General features: G+C 58.9%; 1 protein-coding gene and 1 long non-coding RNA gene across 3 annotated transcripts; both read right to left on the reverse strand.

The window, feature by feature from the left end:
• Nucleotides 1-1,292: 1,292 nt before the first annotated feature.
• MYL3 (myosin light chain 3) lies at nt 1,293-6,793 on the reverse strand. 2 transcript variants are annotated; one of them, XM_060021423.1, is made up of 7 exons: nt 6,607-6,793; nt 4,359-4,386; nt 4,073-4,222; nt 3,081-3,254; nt 1,879-1,956; nt 1,721-1,763; nt 1,293-1,518 (listed from the first exon to the last, which is right to left on the reverse strand). In XM_060021423.1, the coding sequence occupies exons 1-6, from the start codon at nt 6,739-6,741 to the stop codon at nt 1,735-1,737; spliced, it is 594 nt and encodes a 197-aa protein (XP_059877406.1). In that variant the 5' UTR covers nt 6,742-6,793; the 3' UTR covers nt 1,293-1,518; nt 1,721-1,734. The 2 variants fall into 2 exon arrangements, with proteins under 2 accessions (XP_059877406.1, XP_059877407.1); XM_060021424.1 differs by having other exon boundaries at nt 1,293-1,625.
• Nucleotides 6,794-15,364: 8,571 nt separating this feature from the next.
• Nucleotides 15,365-18,787, reverse strand: LOC132431664 (uncharacterized). Its single transcript, XR_009520780.1, has 3 exons — nt 18,740-18,787; nt 16,329-16,412; nt 15,365-15,383 (listed from the first exon to the last, which is right to left on the reverse strand). It is a non-coding gene; the product is annotated as an uncharacterized lncRNA (long non-coding RNA).
• Nucleotides 18,788-21,589: the final 2,802 nt, after the last annotated feature.

Genomic DNA, 21,589 nt, shown 5'->3' on the forward strand with positions numbered 1-21,589 from the left:
GTTCCCAGGGCCTAAAGAGTCTGGCACACAGTAGGTGCTCCATAAATGCTGAAAGGATGAAAGGAAGGGAAACAGACTCCTGCGTACACACTCACAGCCCCTCACAGACTCTCACATACGCTGCCGCCACTCCTCCCACACATACGCGCACACAGACTCTCACACTCACAGTCCTGCCATGCTCGCCGCACCACACAAACGCCCTGAGGCAGCCTGATCCGTGCAAGCCTCAAACCCGCTCTCATACACCCACACGCTCATCTCACAAGCAGATGCATTCACATCCAAATGCACCCTAGCAGGGCTGCCCTGACCTCCTGAGTCCTCCCGGCCTGCAAGCTGTTTCCTACCCTGTGTGGCCCGCTCCACACTCTGGGCCCTTGATCTCTCCACAACCTTTATCTCTAGGGCCCCCAAGACTCTCTACAGGGCATTGCTCTTCCTCCCCTTCAAACCAGAGTGGATGACCTCCTCCAGGAAGCCTCCCCTCACCCTCCCCACTGAGCTCCGAAAGGAGGGGAGGGCCTGGCCCCAGAGCAGGGTGTGACAGTGGGGCTGGCATGTGCAAGGGTGTGTGCATCTCCTCCTGTCATTGCAGGGGTTGTGCACTTGTCTTCTGCTGAGAAGCCCAGGGCTGAGAAACCACTGGTGGACCCCGGATTCTCGCCCTCTGACCTAGAGCCACAGCACAGGCAGAGAGACCGGAGTCAGGCAGGGGTCTCAGGCCTCTTCGGCTCTGACAGCCTGGGGACAGTGAGTCAGGCAAAGCCATTCTCTGCTCTGGGCCTCAGTTTCCCCACCTGTGACATGGGTGGCTCTGGGCCAGTGCCCTGCAGTTCCCTGATTGCTGGTTGTGGAGTGAGACAGCTCAGACAGCGCTCTCAGGCACCGAGTGGCAACCCTGTGTTAGAGGCCAGAACATGGCTACTGTCTCCAGAAGTGGGGCAGGGCACCCAGTCCTCGTCCAGCTCAGCCCAGCGTCCTGGTGGGCAGGCTCAGAGGGTTTGGCACACCGGATGGGACAGTTTTGATGCGGTGAGCAAGGAGGCAAGATTTCAAAGTGATTCCTCTCGTTTTGTCCAGGGCTCACCGTGTGTGGCTCATAGATTTTTATAAAAGTCAACCAAAGGGCCACAGAGAAGAGAGAAGGAAGGAGGGAGGAAAGGAAGGAAGGAAGGAACGAACAAATGAATGAACGAATGGAGGGAGGGAGGGAGGGAGGGAGGGAGGAAGGAAGGAAGAAGAGAAAGAAGGGAGGAAGGAAGCAAGGGAGAGAGGAGGGAGGAAAGAAAGAAGGAAAGAAGCCATTTATTCATGAGGCCCAAGGGCCGGGGACAGAGATGCAGTCACAGGCAAGTGCAGCCTGGTGGGGAGAGATGACAGCCCCGCAGAGCTGTGCAGAGAGAGCCTGTGCAGGAGTGTCAATGTGCTCCCCTCCGTCCCACAGGCTGCAGGCCACGGGTGTCAGCAACTCGAGTGGAAGATGAGCTGTCCCCAGCACGGCCTCCCCTGGGCTCCCTGAGAGCAAAGGCGGTCACAGGTTACAGTGGAGAGGTGCAAGCAAGGCTGCGGGATGTCAGCTGAGAACTGGACTTGGTGGAGCTGGGGAGGTGGCAACAGGGGATCTGGATGACAGAGGCAGGAGGGGGACAATGGGGCTGAAATCAGCAGAGGTGGCAAAGGTGGTAGCAGGTTTGGAAGGGAGGGTGGGAGGTCTCACCTGGGGCAAGAGGTTCAGCTGGACATGATGTGCGTGACAAATGCTGAAAAGAAGGAAGGAGTGAGCAGCAGGGCTTCGGCCCTGGGTAGCCAAAGGTGGCGACCTAGGATCCTAACGCCCCGCTCCCGCCAGCAGACTCCCTGCTCTGCTGAGTTTACCTTTGTAGTTGACGCAGCCATTGGAGTCCTCTTGCCCAGCCATCAACTTCTCCACCTCATCTTCTGTCAGCCTCTCACCTGGCAGGAGTGGAAAGCTGAGTCAGCACTGTTGAGGTGTGAAGGGTGGGGGGCCCCCTGAGCCCCGCTGGATGGTGGGTGTGCCTCTCCAGTATTCCCACACCTCATATTGGTACACACGAGACCTGGGCTGTCACCCTTATTTCTGAAACCAGAAGAATCAGTGACAAGTCAGAAAGGGCAAGGCCTGGGGTGCAGGCCTGGCACTCTCTCCGAGCCTGGGCTCTGTCCGTAACAGTGCCATCTTGCTGTTCAGGCCACCAGCACATACTGTCCCCTGTCCTCAACAGGCTGGCGGGACTCCCTCCATCAGGAGTAGGCCAGGTCCCCCATCTCCCTGGAAGCAGTCCCTCGGGGCAGCCCTTCAAGGCTAGAGCAAGGACGCCTAAGATAGAGCTGGGGACCTTAGGGGATGACCATGGAGGGTACCAAGAGACACCACCACTGCTCCCCAGAGAAGTCTGGAACTTTCCCGCCTCTGTGCTTTTGTATGTGCTGTGTTGCTTCCCCCACTGGAATGCCCACTGCAGTTTCCCTCACACCTCCTAGCCCCCAGTCTCACACACACACACACACACACACACACACACACACACACACACACACACAACCCCAGAGACCAGCACAGGGCTGAGCACACAGTAGGCACTCAGTAAATGTCTGGTGCGGGAAAAGTTCACTTTGCGCAGACACAATTGGTGCTCAGTGAACATTTGCTGTAGGAAAACTTCTCTTTGAGAAAGGAGCGCTCCTGCCAGCCAGGCACCTGACAGCGGGGGTCAAGATGCCCAAGAGGCAGGCACAGTACCTCTTCGGCTCTGGAATTTGACCTTGAGGCAATGAACACAAGGACTGGATTGATCCCCCTGGATGTACCGCCCTGCCCCACCCTGTCCCCAGAGCTGTTCCTATCCCCCTCCAGTTCTGTGAGCTGCACCGGCTGGCTTTCTTTACTCCCCACCTAAATTTCTAAGTTCCCCACATTTCCGTCTCCTGCCATCGAGGCACCTTGACTGCATCACCCTCCATTTCACAAGTGAGAAACAGGCCCGGTGGGTGACAGAGTGGTTTCCCCCGGAGGCCCCAGGAAGGAGAGAGTGGGGTGGGGAGGAGGCTGCCCTCACCCAGCGTGGCCAGCACGTGGCGGAGCTCGGCGCCCATGACCGTGCCATTGCCCTCCTTGTCGAAGACCCGCAACCCCTCCACAAAGTCCTCGAAGGTGCCCGTGTCCTTGTTCTTGGAGATGTGCTGGAGCATGGGCAGGAACGTGTCAAAGTCCATCATCTTGGAGTTAAGCTCTGGGGAGAGATGGCCCAAGCATCAGGCTCTGAGGGGAGATGGGCATCCCTCCCCTGTGTCTGGCAATGAGGAGCTATTGCCCTCACCCAGCCCCCAATGCAGTCTACACCAGTCTGTCATTTACAAAGCACTCCACCATCACAAGGCACTTTACAGTCAACTGAGAAATGCATTATTCACATCGTCCTTTGCTGTTCACAAGGACAGTGGCACGACAGTGGGCTCTGACTAGCACCTCTGCTCTTCCTCGGGGAACAGTTCTCGCTAGCGTCTCTCTATTTTTCTTATCAACCCCGCTCTCCCCACACCTGTGATTGGTCGAGAGCAGCTGGGCCGATCAGAGACCTTCTCTGGGACTTCCGCACCTGTGGCGAGGGCTTGGGTCTCACTCCTCCTTGGGGCAAAGCAGGCAACCCTCTCTGGCCATGGTGGTGAGGGAAGCTGACCCTGCCCCACAGAGGGATGCCCAGGAGGCCGGGAAGGACAGGGAGAACATATGGGATGCTGAGGCCAGACACGGCCTGGCTTGCCCTCACACCTGCTGCTGAAGCTAGTTCGCGCTGTTGTCAGTCCCCTACGACCAGGAGGCCTGGCAAATAGGCGTGGGGCCAGATGGTACAGGAACCCTCACTGCTCGTCACCTTGCCAGCATCACCTGAGACTGGCCTCCAGGTCCTCCTCCAGACAGCGGGAGGATGTTAGGAGAATGCACAGCAGGGGAGTTCCCGGGTTGTCCCACCAGCGATGGCGGCCCACCCTGGGGGTCTCCCCCGGGACTGGCCCTAATGGGGACACGTCTCAGGCCGGGCGTACCAACCTTCCTGCTTCGGCTTCCCTAGGACTCGGAGCACCTCGGCCTGTGTAGGGTTCTGGCCCAGCGCCCGCAGGACATCCCCACACTGCCCGTACGTGATCTTCATCTCACACTTGGGTGTGCGGTCGTACAGCATGAAGGCTTCCTTGAACTCTGCCGGGAGAGGGCGTGAGCCGCAGACACTTCTAGAGTCAGCCCCCCCGACTCGCCCCACACTGCAGGGGAGGACACTCAGCCTGGGGGACCCGGGCCCCAACCCTGCAGCCCCTGGCTCAAAACCCCCACTCACCTTCAATCTGCTCCGGCGTAAACTCGATCTGAAAGGAGACCCCCAAAGATTCTGAGTGTCTGGTTCAGAGGATGGGGCCAGGCGTCCTCCTGGTGCCTCCACGCCCAGACCAGGCCTCAACCCCTCAGCTGCCCCAACCCGTCCACATTCCAGGATTCCGGCTTCCACTGCCCAGGACCTCCTGCAGTCCACCTTGACTCCCTCCTGCCTCCTTACCCCTCCCGCCATCCCACCTGAGGACCTTGGGTCTGCAAGTGCCCAGACCCTGACACCAGGTAGGCCTCATCAGGGGAAGTGGTGAGGAGGGAGGCCTGGTGCCCTGAATCCCCAGCCCAGGTGGGCCTTACCTGAGGCCCCTGGTCCTGGACAGACGTGCCTGAAGCACAGACTGGCCTTGCCAGCTCTGCCAGGCCTGGGGCCCAGTGGGTAGACTGTCCACTTAAGTGAGATGGGAGGCCTCATCTCACCAGGGCGGGGGCGGGAGGAGGAAAGGCGAGGGGGCAGGCCGCAGAGCCCTGTCACCATGAGAACATATTTGCAGGAGGGGGTGTGTGTGCGACGTGCATGTGCGTTCGCACACCTGTGTGTGCATCTGTTTGCATGTGTCTGCCCCCCACAGAGCCCTCAAGGCTGGGCACTTTCACTCACGTGGCCCTGCCTACACCTGCGTCTTACACAGTCCTGTCCATAAGCGCAGGGCAGCCCCCAGCGTGGCACAGCAGGGGGCCAGGGCCCAGCGGTTGAGTGTTTGCTGAGGCCACATCGGGGCCACCTGAGGTCAGGAGGCCTCCTGGGACCCGGTTTCCCCCTCCTCACTTGGATACCAGGTCTATTTTTATCACTGCAGTCACTCGCCCCAAGGTCAAGGTCGCACAAGGGAAAGGAGCTTGGGGGAGGGGGACTTGACTGGCGCCTCTCCCACTGCTGCTCCCTTGGAGCCCCCTCCACCAACCTCAGTAGTGCACACCAGTGCAGAGGGGGATCCTGCCCCTGTCACCCTGCTGGGCTGTCCCTCCCAACCCTCTGGCTTAGCCCTGTGTTGGGAAGACCAAGTTGTTGCTCCTGGCGCCCCCGAGAGCTCTCTCCACCAAGAAGCCTGCTGAGACTACGGGCCCTGGGCCCCCCCGCACAGCTTTCCGCAGGGGTCACGGGAGAGGCCTCACTAGTTCCTCTGCTCAGAGGGGAGTCTGTGCAGCCTCGGATCCGGTGAGACCACACAATGCCACCTTGGGCCCTAGGGTTGGCTGACCCTCACCAGGGGGCCTGTGGGACACAAACCTGGGGTCTGGGGATGGTCAGGAGTCAGAGTCAACTCCACGGAGCACTTGCCATGAGTGGTTCCCAACAGCCTGTGAGGAGGACTTATTGTCCCATTTTATAGCTGAGGAAACTAAGCCTTAGAGCAGTGATGGGAATGGAGCAGAGTTGGGATTTGAGCCCGTGTATTGAGGGACAAGGTAGGTGCCTCCAGGAAGGGCTCAGGAATGGAGACGGACCTGTGCAGATGGGCTGCAGGTCTCGCTGGGGACCGTGAAGGGCTGGGAGGGCTCCATGGGGCCCCTCAGCCAGCAGCCAGGGCAGCAGTGGCCAGTGGCCAGCCGAGAACAGGCAACGGGCAGGACACGGGTACGTGCCACTATGCAGATGCCGCAGGTGGGACTCATGGCTCGTTCTCCAGGTTTAGACTCTGAGAAAGGCTTTCAAGCCAAGCCGGGGAAGGGCTCCTGGGGCCACTGGTCACAGTTCCAAGACCAGCTTCCTCCATGACCTACCCAGACTGGCTCAGTATCGCCAGCTCAAAGCTGAGGCCCCAGCAGCTCTGGGGCTCAGGGACCTTGGCAGGGGTGAGTGTGACCCAGACTGGGCAGGAGCCCTGCTTCCCTTTACCCCCCACCCTGTCCACCCTGGGGAACTTGGTATGGACTTAAGACCCCACAGCTGGACAAGAAAGATCCCTGCCTGGCTGCGGGGGTGAGGGGCACAGGCAGGTCCAGGATTCCCCAAGGATGTGAGGTCCAGGGAAAAGGACAAGGGAGAGTCAGTTTCCAACCACCAAAAAGATAGTCCCTTCAGCAGCACTGGGGGAGTCCTGCCTGATGTCTGACCACCCTCCCTCCTGCTGCAGCCCTCCTGATGCCTGAAGCTTCCAGCTTCAGTTCAGTACTCACTTTCTGGAGCCTGGTCTTCCACGGGGTAGATCCACTGACCTACCCTGCCCTTCCCACGGAAACCCAGCTCCCACACCCACCTTGACCTTGGAGGCATCGAACTCAGGTTCCTTGGGGGGCTCTGGTACAGGTGCGGGTGCAGGTGCGGGAGCTGGAGCTGCCTTGGCGCCTGCCTTGGCGTCATCCTTCTTGGGCTCTGGCTTTTTGGGAGCCATGGAGGTTGTAAGCAGAGAGGGACGTGGAGAGAAGGAAGCAGAGAGCCGGGTAGGTGAGCCTTCCCGTAACCAGCCTTTATCCTGCCTGGACACCTCATGACCCCAGCCCCACCCCTGCAGGGCACAATGGGGACAGAGCCATAAAAGGACATTGGCTAGGCTCAGTGGCTATTTTGGGGCCTGGGGGGGCATTGTTCAGTCTCAGGAATGGGTGGGGGAGAGGGAGGGCTCTTCATTCCTCCCAATCACCTGTTGGGAAGAGAGCGGGGGAGGGGAGGACAGAGGTCGGTGCTCAGCCCCCACACACACCCTCAAAAGCACGCGCACATACGCAGGGGCCCTGCTGTCCCTCAGCAGGTCAATAAACTGAAAGGGAGCAGAAGGTTGCACCGAGCATGTATTGTGTGTTGTGTTGGGGGCAGGAGGACTGGGCACCCCTTGAGTTAAACTTCCCATCTGTGCATCGAATTCCCATGTGTCTGTGCCCGTGTGTCTACACGGAGGGGGAGAGGGAGGTCTGTGTGTGTCCATGTGTGTTGTCTCCGTTTGGCTGGGTGTTTGTATGCAGAGAGGGTCTCTGTGTATCTATGGTGGGAGGGTCTGTGTCCACGTGGGGGATGACCTACTCCAGTCCGCGGGTGTTGCTTCTGTGTGTTTGTGTCTGGGTGTTTATCATGCCTGCGTGACTGTCTGGTCATGGCTTGCAGGCAGCTGCAGCCCATCTCTGAGAACACCCTAAATGGCAGTAGGATGGGGTCTGCTCCCTCGAGGGCGGTCACCCAGCCTAGTTCAACAGCCAAGCAGCCTCCACAGCCTCCCGCATCCGCACCTGCCTGACCCTGAGGTCGGTTTCTTGGTTTCACCCTCACTTCCTATTGCCCCTCTTCCACAGCTCCCTGCGACCCACTTTCCCCACACACCCCAGGGCCTGCTCCCCGCCAGACCCTGGCACACACTGCACCCTCTGCCCTTGCCCCTCTGCTTGCAGCATTCAAGGCTCGGCCGCACTGCACCCTCCTCCAGGAAGCTGTTTCCACTGCCCCATGTTGCCCTCTGCTGACACTTTTGGTGGGGTCCTGAGAGGGTCTGCCTCTCTGAAGGACCCCAGGGCACTGGAAGAGGTTTGCCTCCCAGGTGCCCAGTCTAGGGTACGCCCCCCCCCAGTTCCTACCCACAATGCCACCCCAGATGGCAGTGACAGAGGGCAGCCTGGCTGGTCTACCATTTCAGGAGTTGGGGGGAGGAGGGAAGGCTGAGGTGGCGTAAGGCCCTTCCAGGCACAGAACTCGGAGAGTGGGGACATCTTGCAAACACATTGGCCTCCATTCCTTGCCCAGTGTCTGTGCCGGGGGGGTGGGGGGGGGGGTGGGAAGGAGGTGTTCCCTATTATTTTTAAATGCCTGGAGCCTTTGATAGAAACTTCAGAGGCATTGCCCCTTCTCCTGGCCCCCAGGGATTTCCCAGGTGTAGGGAGGCACCGTGGGTGGAGCCTGAGGTGAAGATTCACTTGGGCCTCTACCTGGATGCCCCCAACGTCCCCCTGCTGAGCCCAGGTCCCTCTCATCCTGTCACTCAGCCTCATGGTGAGAGGAACAGCAGTCCAGGGACAGGGCTGGGTCCCCTCCTAGCTGCAACACAGGACATTCCTCCCCTCATCTGGAGGGCAGAACACCCCACATCTGGAAATCTGACAACATCCGGCGCTGGGGGAGAGGCAAGTTTTTCACTTTTCTTCCAGATGTTTGGCAAGAGTATTAAGAAAGAAAGGGGTGGAGGAGGATCCTCAGAGACCAGCCAGAAATACCACAAGAGGAGAAGGCAGACAGAGGGGGACACACAGAGAGAGACCTCTGGGCGGCCCCATCACCCAGACCTGCTGACCCTCAGGACAACTGACTCTGGACACCCTCGAGGGCTCCCACCAGCCACAGGCACAGCCAACAAGACACCACCCAATCCCCTTTCACTCATCATGGGGGAAACCGAGGCCCAGAGCCTTGGACATCCACAGGGGTGCCCAGAACACCGATCTCACTGTTGCATCCACACACAATTGCTATCCCTTGGAAACCACTCAGCATCAGTGGGAACAGGAGTAGATGAGTGACATGGGCCTCCTGAGGCTTGGTTCCCAGGTTTGCAGACTCATGCAGCCTGCTACAGCCACACAGAGCCATCTTCCTCTGCTTGGGGAGGGGGTGTCTTGGTCCTCTTCCCTCGAGCACAGGGCAGATATGGTCCTATAGTGGGGACGCTGTGGACAGAGCCATCCTCCACTCCCTCCCCAGGGCTCAGATGGGCCTTTGACTGTCCGAGCTCTGGCTCCTGGGAGCAGCAGTGCCCTAGGCTCACCCCACAGGGCCACTCTCAACCCATAACTATTGCCTAGACCCCAGCAGGAACTCTGCAGGGATCACCCCCCCCTTGACTGCCAGCAACATGCCTGCCGAGGACAGGAGGAAATTAAGGGGTGGGCAGGTGGGCAGGCAGGTGGACAGGAGAGGGGACTTAGTGACAGGGAGAGGCAGGCACTGGGTAGCAAAGACGAGCCACACAAGGCTTGGCACTCACCTCTCTCTCCCAGGTCCCAGCCTGGGCTCCATGCCCCTTGGGAATGACAGCCCAGCAGACAAGATCCTGGCAGAGCCTGCGGGGAGAGACAGGGGTCTGGATCCCTCTTCTTTGACTCCCCCAGCTCCATGGTCTGAGTTGTGGCCCAGTCTGATGCAGACAGCACATCCCAGAGCCCTCTCTGGGGGCAGCCACCTTACCTCCCCCTGCCCCACCTGAGGAAACTGTGGGCCCTGACTTCTGAGGAGCCCATGAGCAGAGGCAGGAGACCCCTGGCCACACTGGCCTCCTTCCTTCTAGCCCCCATGCCTTTGCAGAGGCTTTCCTCCCTCTGGTGCCCTTGTCTGGGACCCTGGCCATGGCTTGTTCCTTGTCACCTCTGGGTCTCAGTGAGATGTCACCTCCTACGAGAAGCCTCCTCAGACTACCCTGGACCTGCTCCCTCTGCCCTGCCTCTCAGTTGGACTCCCCATCCTTGCACACCCTAAAACGAGCTGTTTCCCTGTTATCTTGTCTCTTATGTGTGTCCCCCCTCCCATGAATGTCAGCTGGCATAGGAGGAGTTTTTGGTCTTCCATGGCTGTATATCCGTAGGGTCTAGAACAGAGCCTGGTACACAGGAGGCACTCCATAAATGTCAGATGAGCAAATGTCCCAAACATCTCAGTTTACCCACCTCTCACAGGGGGACCGGAACGCTTTTCTGAACCCCATCTCTGGAGTAAGGCAAGGGGAGATTTGCGGATTGACTGACAGTACTTGTGTCTGCCGGGGGCACCCCGGACAGCAATGCAGCCATCGCTGCCCCTCAGCCCGCCTGCCGCCTCCCTCCACGCAGGCCTGCTCTTCATGCCACTCCCCATCCGTTGCTAAGACTCCTCTCAAGAGCCTGAAGTGGTAGGGACGACCGGATGGTATAGGCAGTGACTTGACCGTGAGGACCAGCCAGCAGGGGGCGTAAAAGGAATAGGAACTGGTCTTTGGATCCTGAACCCAAACCCCAGAAACCAGGATCCCAACCCAGATCCCAGACTGCAAATCTGGAACTTGGAACGCCAAACCCAGACCACAGACCCGGGCCGCAGAATCCGAACCCCAAACTTAGGTCCTGGAACTCAGAGCCCAGGACCAGATTCTGCTCTGGGGACCCAGACTCCAAAACCTAGGATGCCAAAGCCAGACCTTCAACCCGGACTCCAAACCCTAGACAGCAGGCCCAGGACCCAGGACTCTAAACCCAGACTCCAGGCCCATAAACCCAAACCTAGACCCCAGACCCTGGACCCAGGACAGGGGCTGCTGGTTTTCCAAATGGGCACTGCCTCCTGCCCTGTGTAGACGAGGGTGGAGCAGGGGAGGGGTTAGCTCTTGGCTAACAGCAGGGGTGAGTGCTTGGCAGACCTTCCTGCTAGCGTTCAGAGGGGAATGAGGAATGTCCCTCATCCTGTCAGAGCCAATTTGGGGAACTCAGAATACGGTGGCCACATGGAGGGAATGGTGGGGAGTGAGGAGAGGGATGGATAGGTGAGGCCTGGCTATCCCCTGGGCCCAGGAACCAAAGTCAGGGAAGGAGGGTCAGGCTCCCCACGTGCCCTTGTCCCCCTGGCCACAGGCTCCTCAGACTGCCCTGGCCCGCCCAGGACCGCCCCTCCTGTCCAAAGCCTTTGGGCTGGGACGCAGGCCCAAACTTCCCGGAGGAGTCAAGAACGTGGCCTGGGCCAGACCCAGAGCCTTAGAAGTAGGTCAAATGTTGCTGTGCAGCAGGTCCTGGGGACCCCATCTGGGCATGGGCAGGCCCACGGGCTGCAGCTCACCCACCAGGGCACAAGTGTGTATTCACATAGATGTGGACTCACCACTACACGCCCATAAATACAGACCCTACACAGGGCCACTAGTTCCTGCCCAACTGCTCAGATGAGGGGACTGAAGCCCCAAGAGGGGCAGGAGCTGCCCAGCAACTCTGGATAGAGGTGGCACAAGGCAGCCACGAGGACCCAGAGAAGGAGAGGAATTTCGGCACCATCCCACGCCCCTGGAGCCTTGGGTGAAAGTCTGACTCCAAGGAGGACTTCCCAGCAGAGCTGCTCTGCCACCAACAGGATGTGGCCTGCTTCCCGGAGGCACAGCCCCAGGCCTTGAAAGATGGGAAGGAGTGGCCAAGGGGGAGGCAGGAGACTTCATATGCTCTTGTGACCCAGGCCGGTCCTGGTTCCTTTTGTCCTCAGTTTCCCCATCTGTACAATGGCCATGGGTGGGGCAAAGTGATCCTGAGTTCGAAAGGCAGTCACTGCCCCTGAGCAGTGACGAGCCCGTCCTCGCCACCCCCATGCCACACACAGACAACTCTGTCCTCAGCAGGCCAAACACACCCCTCAGGCCCCTCCTCCTGCCCACTGTGCTGACGGGGACCAGATGCTCCAACCTTGTGGTTCTGGGGGTGGGGGTGGCAGGGCCCAGCGGGCTGGCAGACAAGCCCTGGGTTTGGCCCAGGGACCTATAATCAGCTCCTGCCCCTCTGATCCCGGCCCAGGACTGACGCTTGGGGCTGTGGTGTTCTGGCCGGCTGTGGCCACGGCCGCTATATTTGGGAGCCCAAATGAGGATGAGGGAGGGGTGGGCAGGCAGGAGCCTCCAGGGACCAGTGTCTCATGGGGGACAGGGTGGGGGACACTGTTGGCCAGGCTTGTTCCCTTAAGGAAGGAGGGCACAGCCTTGACTTCAGGGGCGCAATCTGAGGGGCGTGCTCTGCTCTCAAGGGCCTGGCCTGGGGGTCATCATCCCTGCCCTCAATGGCTGGTCTAAGGAGGTAGATTGAAAGTCTGAGTGCATGAGAAAGGGGAGGGGGGTGCTGACAAGATGGATGGGAGTGGGAAAAAGGCTCTCAGAGGGCGAGGTATGGGGCAGAGGGGTCTGAGATGCGAGGGATAGGAGCAGGGTGCGCCAACATGCTACGCAAAGGGTTGGAGAAAACAAAGGCCGGAAGCCGGGGTCCAAGGGAAGGGAGTGAGGTGCAGCCCTAGCCCTGGCTTCCCGGTTCTGCCTGCTGGTGTAGCTTCTAGAGGGGCCCAGCCCATCCCCCAGCATGGCCTGCGGCCTCTCTGAACTGCCCTGGACATTCCCCGCCGTTGGGCCAAACCCTGTACTCTCCCACCAGCAGTTTCCCAAAGAGCAAATATTTATTGTCCTTGGAAGAAAAAAAAGAGTCCCCTTTTAGGATCAGGGTCTGGGAGCTGCTACTGAGGCTTGCAGGGGTTCAGCAGCGGCCTGAGATGACCAGAAACCCCACCTAGAGGCTGAAGGCAGAGGAAGGAGGATGAGCTGGCCTCAGAGGAGAGGGGCCGTGGCTGCCCCAGGCTGCTGGGCGGGGGCTCTGCCCAGATCTCCATCTCTCCAAAATTTCCCCAGAGTAGGTCTGAGGGTGTACAGACTCTGTCCCCACGTTATGAGGTATGAACGTGTGTGTGAGCGGGTAGATGTGTGCAGTCTGTGTGTGCTCAGATGCATCACTGTGGGCAGGAGGATGGGAACACATGTGTGATCCTGTGGGCGTGTGTCACACGAGGCTGTGACCACATGTGTGTAGGAGCACGCCTGGGCACTCCTGGCTCTGTGTGCGTGTCCATCTGGGAGCTTGTTCATCTGTTGGCATGGGGCGGGGTAGGGGCATGTGGACACAACCTCTGTTGAATGGCCAATTCAGTCAAAAATGCAAGTAAATTTAGCAGAGGAAAAAAACCCTGTCAGTCAGACGAGGAGTCTGAATTGGGTGGTTGTTTGACTGGATGGACCAACTGTCTCAGGCAAACAGTTTGCGCTGGCTGGGAGGAGGAACCAGCTCCCCTGGGCCATCATGGAGAAACTGGAGACGGGGACCCCAACTACGGCAGAGACCGACACACAGAGACCAAGACAGAGACAGAGGTGGGGACAGATTCAGAAAGAGGGGAGGCAGGATGGAGCTTCCCAGAGCCTACAGACAATGCATGTGCACACAGCCCTCTGGCCCCCAGTCCCAGCTGCAAGCCCGGTCGAAAGCAGATTCATTCTTTCCTCTCACTCACCCTCAAGCAGCCCAAGCTGGACCAGAAGGGGGCACCAGACTGGGATGCAGGAAGGGAGGGTGGGATGGGCAGCTATGACAAGGAGACAGTGACAGGAATGAAGGCAGTGCAGGGGACCGGGATGGCAGTGGTGGAAGTGAAGGCAGGAGGTGATGGTAGTGATGACAGCAGAAGAGGGAAAGGTAGCTGGGAGAGCCTCCCTCCCTGTCCCCTTGCAGACCACACCTAGCTGTGGTGGCCCCACAGACCCAGGGTTGTCCCCAGCCCACCCCACCGAGCACCAGCTGTGTCCTTGCCTCCAGTGGTCACACAAACACCCTCTGTGGCTCAGGGTGTGGAGCTGCATTGCAAATGGCCCAAGCCCCCAGCCAGGAATAGTCAGGGTCAATTGCTGTACCTGCCTGTGTGGCTATTTATATATCTGCCCGCCCACCCGGTGTATTCATGTCTAAAGTACAACACACACATGCACACTCACACACACTCACTCACAGGATACCCCAGTCAGGCTAACCCACCCCCGGTGTGTGTCTGTGTCTGTCTGAAGATACCTACTGGTCCCTGGACACCCCTCACGTCACCTGGCCCCTTTCTACCAATACGGGGGCCAACAGGGACCACACTGAAGTGTGTATGTGCACCCATGCACACATACACACTCACAGTCACTCAGGAACCCCACCCACGGGTGCTTGGACCCAGAGCAGGCACACTCCTATGCACACATCTTTAAACACAAACCCTCACACTCCATAGATGCCTTTGTGCACACACACCTTCATACACAGGTGCACATGCACTTTGCCCGCACATTCCCTTTGCGTGCGTACATACACACATTCACATGCCTCTGCATACACATACCCCTGACGCATCACACCTTCAAGCTCACGGTATAGGAAGAGCTCTGGGTGGGAATTAGGAGTGCTGGGAAGGAGGAGAAAGGCCGAGGGCAATAGCAATCAGGGAACCATGGCAGGCCTGCCTGGTGAGGTGTGGGTAGGTGGCAGTGTGAGTGTGAGTGCACGTGTGTGTGTGAGTTTGAACGTGTGTGTCCAGTATTTTGGAACCTTTCCACTGCCTCCTCTCCAAATCCCCTGGAGGGCCATCCCCACCCCCACCCTGCTCACAGAAGGAAATAGAGGCCAGAGCAGAGCAGCTGGGCCTGGGGAGGTCAGCGTCCCCAAGTTTGGGGCTTGCAAGCCTTAGCATCTGTGTTGTTCTTGGAACACCGAGGCCAGATAAGGACTGGGGTCAGAGCTCGGCTCTCGTGGGAAAGGACTCTCTGGAAGGCTCCCGACCCATTCCTTTCCCAGATGTTGGACCCCAGAGCAGGCAGCAGGAGGGCAAAGGGGATGGCTGGGGGACAGGTAGGGCCCCATCATGCTGGGCTGGAGAACTGGAGGGGGTCCACAGCAGATTCAGATTCACAGATGCCCAGGAATGTGCAGTGACCCCTCGAACCAGCCCAGGGACCTCCAATTGTTGGGCCTGGAGCAGACAGAAAGGGATGATACCAGACCCCCTGCTCTCTGCACAATCTGGACTTGAGACCCTCTGCTCCAGGGAGGCTCATTAGGTTCTGGAGGCAGGGCTAATGGTCAGAGACTCGGTGTCTGAGAAGTCTGCAGCTTAGCTGGATGGAGAGGCTGTTTTGAGGAGATGGATGGAGTGCTGGGGGACATCAAAGCACCATGTCCCATCCAAAGCAAATCCAGGTGTTGGTCCTGGGATTGGTTATCGGGGCCAGCAGGGGACCCAGTTCTGGTCCTAGTCCCATCACTGACTCCTAGAGACTCTTGCCCTCTGGAGACCTCAGTGTTCACACCTGTACAATGGAGTGGGGTCTTAGGTCAGCTCAGCAGACACACAGTCCCCCCAACACAGTCAGTTCGGGGCATCTTCGGACCTGAGTCTCCTCCTTCCCCCACTTGCACCAACCTTTGCCCCCTGCCCAGGTCTCAGTGCCTCGGAGAAGGCTGGAGCTTCTTTGCTGGAGCTTAGAGCCTAGAGTCAAGTCAACAAGGGAACAATCGGCTGGAATTCCACATGAATACAGGGCTCATCCAAGGCTACAGATAATCGAGGAGGGACTGGGGGATTCCTGTGTCCCCTGGGATCCTTGCCTGACGGCAAGCCCCACCCCACTGAAGAGGGGCCCTGCCTTCGGGAGTCCTGGTCTGAGGGGCTAAGCAGGAACCTCTCTGGTAGGTGTAGCAGGCCCCTCCCCCAGAGCATCCCCCACCTAGCCTGCCTGCAGCTCCCTGCCTGACCTACAATCACTGTAGATGCAGTTTGGGGTCAGGAACCATGAAGAGGAACCATTGACTGCATCAGTCAAGAGCCCTCACCACCTTCACACCCCCGCTGCCTGACCCTGGGGTCCCCCCAAACCCATCATCCCACTGAGAACAGAGGCCACAGGTTCAGATGGGCTGGCCTGGGCTGGAGCACTGCAGTCGGGTCCTCCCTGCAGCCCCAGGCCTCCCAAACTTCAGTCTCCCATCTAGGAGCTGGGCTCCAGTCCTGCCAGCTTGACCCTTGGGCTGCTCCCTGATTTGCTAAGAACTTTCCAATCCATCAGGTTTAATCTCCTAAGGCTCCCTGGAGAAGAACTTTCTAACAATGCATGACAAGAGACTCGTCCAGAGGCCAGAGGAGGTTCTTTCTGAGATCCTGGGATTCCCTCCCCCCTCTTGGGGAAACTGAGGCTCCGAAGAGGAAGGCTGTCTCCATAGCAACTGAGAGATAAGAGGGGCAAGGGGCGGGGAGAATATTTGAAGTTCAAAGCTCCAGCCACTAATTCTCCCCTCCTGCAGAGACGTGGGACAAGATGATGCTTTTTTTTCTACCATGAAAGACTCAGCAGGACCACAGAGATGACCCAGTCCCTGCCCTCAGGACTCGCAGTCTATCAAGAGAGAGGCAAGAATCAAGAATCCGAGGTCTTACTGTGCTGGGGGCTCAGAAGCAGATCCAGGAAGACCTAGGAGACGTCTTACTCTGCTGGGGGCTCAGAAGCAGATCCAGGAAGACCTAGGAGAAAAGGGGACATTTGAAGGGTATATGAGACCCCCCCACAAGCCAAGAAGGGGAGGGCAAGTCAGACAGTGAGAAGCAGGGGTAGAGACTCACCAGGGTTCAGGCAATGGGAACCCCAGGGCAGCGGTGCCTGCAGGGAAGTGGCTCCCAGAAGTGGAGCCTCCAATCTCTGAGCCCAGCCCCGCACACAATAAGTTCTCAAGCGTCTGGGGGAGTAAGTGATCTGATCCAGGGGGTCGCAGGAAGGCGTCTGAGCAAAGGAGCGGCTCCATCAGGTCTGACCTTCCAGAACACTTTTCTTTCTCCCTCATCCCTCTCCTCTCTCTGCTAGGTCATCACGTCTTTGCCCCCGTCCGCCCCCAAATAGCCCTCTGTGATCATGCTTAAATTGGAAAATATATGTGGAGCACTAAGTGGGAGGGGCGGAGGTGGCCACTCTTCCGTCAGGGACCCAGCTCTGCTCCCTGGGCCAGGAATGGCTTCCAGAGCCGGCTGTGGGGCAAAGGGTGTTGCAGAGGGGCGGCGTATGCTAGTTGGCCTAGAAGTCAGCACTCCTGTTCCCTGCCTCTGTACACCCACACCAGCTCAGGAAGGCAGGGAAGGAAAGGGGCGCAGTGGAGGTGGGGGGAGGCTAAACCACCAGTCACCCTATGGAGAGAGCATGACTGAGTCCATAGTCGCCGGGGCTTCTGCTTCCCACCTGGGAAACGGGGCTTGAGGCTTTCATTCACTTCTGAGGAGGCAGAGGGGCCCCGGAGACGGAGCAGCGGCCCAGGGCAGGTAGGAGCTGGGTGTGTGACTTTGAGCTGCCTCTTGTCCTTACTGGGCCCAGCTGGTGACCAGTGCCCCCTCCAGCTCCGGGGAGGTCTCTGAGATATGCATAGCCATTCTTCTGTCACCCTGGAACCTCCTCCAAGGTGGCAACTCACCTGTCTCCATCTGGGGCCCTTCAGCCTCTTCCACAGCCTGAGAGGGCCCTGGGTGTTGGGAAGGGCTGGAGACCTGGTCTGGATGAGCTGGGTGACCTCTAGCATGCCATTGCCCCTCTCTGAACATCGTTCTCCCACACAGTTTTATAAACTTCCCCAAAGTACTTCCCCTTCTGGCCAGTTCAGCCACGTCCATGGCGCCTCTGGGCCAGCCTCTGTGCTGGGTGTCGGACAGCCAGGCAGACACAGCCCTGGTCCCAGCCCGAGATGTCCCCAGTGTCATTGCCAGTTCATTGCTTAGCTCAGCTAGCGTGCCCTGAGGCATTCAGGGTGAGAGGAAACTGAGGCCCAGAGAGATGGCCCAGCAGTCCCCAGATGGCCCAGTCTGAACAAGGACCACCCACATAGACGGTCCCTCCAGGCCAAGCAGGACCCAGTGTCAAGAACTAAGGGTCCCTCACCCAAGGTCTCCCCACCACTGCCCCCAGGCAAGACCCAGTGTCTGAGCTAACCCCCTTCCCACTGCCTCCTCCTTCCTGGCCCCCTCATCCCTTCAAACCACAGGGCCCATCCGGCCTCTGGAAAGCATGCCCAGGACCTCGGTGATATTTTGAGTTTAAGAAAACTTTGCAGTCGGCAGGAGCTCTTAAAGGTTATAAATAGCAGCAGCAGGAGCCCATGCCGGGAGAGGCGGAAACACGTGTCAAACACACATGGGAGGTGGCATTCCAAGGCACAGACCCCCTCCTCGCCACCACTAGGGACTCACCAGGCTTCAGTGGATTTTACAACCACTGGAGTGGGAAGTCACACCCCACCTGGAAGGTGTCTGGGAAAGGAGGCTCTGCTCTTGCCCCCAGCCAGGGTCCCTGAGCCATTGGCCAGGTCGCCCCGGGCACTTGGGGGCGCTGCTGAAAGGGGTCTGGGGTGGGAGGTCTTGCTCCTACCCTCTCCCTCTCTGTCCATCACGGGAACCCCGGGGGCTGAGAGGAGTTTCGAATTGTGTCCCCTCTAACCCCGGTCAGCATAAGCCTGGGGTAAAGAAGGGATTATTCCAAGGTCACACCCGAGCTGGGTAGGAGTCAGACCCCCAACCCACAGTTCTTTTCACCAAATGCTGCTGCTGCATCCCTTCCATTTTGGGGGACCACAGGACAACACCTTACCCCACCTGATTAAGTACAGCTGGAGGACTGTGTGGAGAGGCCCCTGATATGAGTCATCCCCTCTTGATCTGGGGGTGAGCAGACCCTAGGGCCTCATCTCTCAACAGCCCGTCCAGTCCCCAGGTTTCCACTTCTGATGAAGGTCTGCCTTTGAACAGATGAGGAAGGGAGCGCTGGAGCGGGCAAGGGATTCCCCCACCCCAGAGGGCTGCACACCCATGCCCACCTTGCCAGGGTGTGGCTTGTGGACAACCCAAGGCCAGGTATAGGGTCTTCACAAGGAATTCAGCTCTGGTTTGGGCCACTGCAGTCTCAGGTTTGCCTTGAAGGCCATACGCTTCGAGGACATGCTCTCAGGAGCCTGGTCTGAGGGAACACAGCCATGAAGACTCCTTTGATTTTCCCCCCTGCTCCACAGTAGGCATAGGCAGGAACCGTTACTCCAATGCAGAGACTGGGAAGCCAGGGCGTGTCTGAGTTCCCCATGGCCATCCCCAGTTCTGCCTCACTTGTGCCCCACCTGCTGCCCCTGGCCCCCCGCAGGTCTGGGGGCAGCAGCCAGGCCTGGCGTCCAGGCGCTCCGAACCTCAGGGAGCCCCGAAGGGTTTATGGGGCTCCTAATGAATGGGCCTGTTGAGCTCAGAGGGGGTCGGGCCCGAGTAAACATGACTGGGTCTGAGCTGCCATTCTCCCCCTGCCTCCTTCCTCAGGACCCAGGAGGAAAATACGACTTCCTGTCCCTGAGCTGAGGGCTAGACTCGCCCCTCAGAGCCCTGGGCTGGGGCCCACAGGAGGAGCACAAGCCTGGCCTGCACGGGCAGCCCCCAAGGTTGCGGGGGAGACGGGACCTCAGGTTTTCAGAGTCACAGGTCTGCATCCAGGACCCAAGTGCTTGGGCACTTTATGGGGCCCCTTCGAGCCTTGAACTGCCCATCTGTTAATGACAGACTGGGAAACTGAGGCCATGAACAGGAAGGGGATCCACAGGTCAGGACAGAACAGGCACTGAGCCCCAGCCTCTTGTTTCTCTGGCCAGTGAGGATGGGAGCAGCAGGAAGGGCAGGGGGCGTGTGTGGGCTCAGAGGAGGGAGAGGCTCCGTTGGGGGAGGCTCAGGGCAGTGGGAAGCTTTACAGAGGGCAAAGGAGGTCTTCCCCCTTGGACACAGCTGCCCACTGACCTGTAAAGCGGAAGTCTGCCCCCCCCTCCATTGGCCCTGGTCACAGAATGGGTCCTACATGCCCTGGGATACCCCTTGGAGCCAGACACTTGGGAGTAGCCCAGGCCCGGGGCAGGAGCCCTGTTAAGTGCTACTTGTCATAGTCTCGCTATATGGCCCTGGCCAGCCCAGTCTCCTCTCTAAGCCCCATTTTCCCTCATTTCCCTTCCCTGAAGGCCAGGTATTGGCAAGTTCCCTGCCCCTCCTTCCAGCTTGTGAACTAGAAAGTACTCAGGAGCCTGGGAGGCCTGGGGAGAGGTCGCCCCTGAGTGCGGGGGCCCTAGGAACATGCCCCAGCCGCTGGGTGGTTCCAGGCCAGCCACCTCACATGCTAAGCACTGGGGGCTGTGGCTGGAATGTGTGGAGAGGCAGCTGCCACGTGAATCATTACACCTCGTCAGGCTGAGCCTGGGACTTCCAGACTCAAACCAGCTCAGACTGGGCTCTGGCAGAAGGGCAGCCTCCCACTAGGATCTCTGGGCCCTGAGGTGAGGTTCCAGGATCTTGCATGGTCTCTTCCTCACCATGTGTCCACGTCCTCACCCTTAGCGTCCAGGTCCAGCACTGGTTCTGCTACAGCTCATTCTGCAGAACCACAGAGAGAGGTCATCCTGTCTACAATCCCCTGCCTCCGTGACCTCTAACTACATAAGCAGGCCCTGAGCCTGGGGGGAACTGGGGTAGGGGGGTAGCCAGTCAGGCCTTCCTGGCTGGTTAAACACCAGGAGCCCATGTCCCAGTAAGTAAAGAGTCTGATGGAGAGAGGGTGGCTATGGGTCTGCAGGGATCAGGACAAGGGCTGGGTGGACGAGGGTCCCCATCACTCCTAGCTGGGGGACACTGGGTGCTCAGTGCTTGGAGGGGAAGCCTTCTCAGCCTCAGTTTTCCTGCTTGTGACCTGGGTTTGAACTACCCTCATCCACCATCTGATTGCTCCAGGTGCCCAAAACTTGAATGAACTCACTCATAGGGGCTGTGCTCATACCTCGTGGTGGCCTGAAATTTCTGAGATGTGGAAAAGGCTGGAAGGGGCAGGCAGGGACACAGGAACAGAGAGAAGGAGAGCTAATCAGAGAAAGCCTTGGCAGGGCAAGGAGAGGACCACTAAGGTACACACACACCTGAGGGACTGAATGGGCATGGGCACCTGGCAGGCAAGCCCATGGTCAGTGGCGGGGAGGGCCCAGCCCAGGGCACCTGAACACTGGTACACTTGGACCTGCCTCTGCTTCCTGACCAGGGGTCTGGGACAAAGTCCTAGGCTGGTGCAGGGTTTGGTAAAAAATAATTAATTTTTCTCCTCAAGTGAAAGCTCTGACTCAGGCCTTTTCCTGTCCCGAACAGCAACATCCTTGCTTAGGCCTGAACCACAGAAGCTGCTCAGGGCTATCCACAGCCTCCCCATGGCCAATTTGAGTCTACTCTGTGGCTCTAGGCCCAATCTGGAACATCCTGTGGGCTCCAGGTGAGTGGGGTTCAGGGGAGCCCTGAGACCTGAGTGTAGCTGGAAGGGCTGAGGCTGGGGCACCCAGTTGGGTTAGTGTGTGTGTACCCGTGCCTGTAGGGCAGACAACGTACGCCCACTAGGAGATATCTATCTATGGATCTGGTGCTACCGCAGCAGGGTCCTGTGACCACGTGATCAGAAGGGACAGGAATCCCACACTCCCAGCCGCCTGTCCCGGGAATGCTCCCTGCCTGGGACAGGGCAGTCTGGCCCCCTGTGTCCCCAGCTTCCCGCCATTCACCTTCCTGAGAAGTGAGAAAGCCAGGCTTCCTGCTGCAAGGGGAGGGGGCTGCTTGAGCAGCTGCCTGGGAGCCTCCAGTGACTCATCCGGGTGGGGGGTGTTTATGAGCAG

Source organism: Delphinus delphis, chromosome 10 (assembly GCF_949987515.2).
Source record: "Delphinus delphis chromosome 10, mDelDel1.2, whole genome shotgun sequence".
NCBI lineage: Eukaryota > Metazoa > Chordata > Mammalia > Artiodactyla > Delphinidae > Delphinus > Delphinus delphis.

Bases quoted from the DNA above. Each gene is read 5' to 3' on its own strand.
- MYL3 (XM_060021423.1), bottom strand. From the start codon at position 6,741: ATGGCTCCCAAAAAGCCAGAGCCCAAGAAGGATGACGCCAAGGCAGGC. The intron at 4,387-6,606 runs GTGGGTGTGGGA...GTCTCCTTTCAG, and splicing joins TCGATGCCTCCAAGGTCAAG to ATCGAGTTTACGCCGGAGCA. The intron at 4,223-4,358 runs GTGAGTGGGGGT...CTCTCCCGGCAG, and splicing joins TACGCCGGAGCAGATTGAAG to AGTTCAAGGAAGCCTTCATG.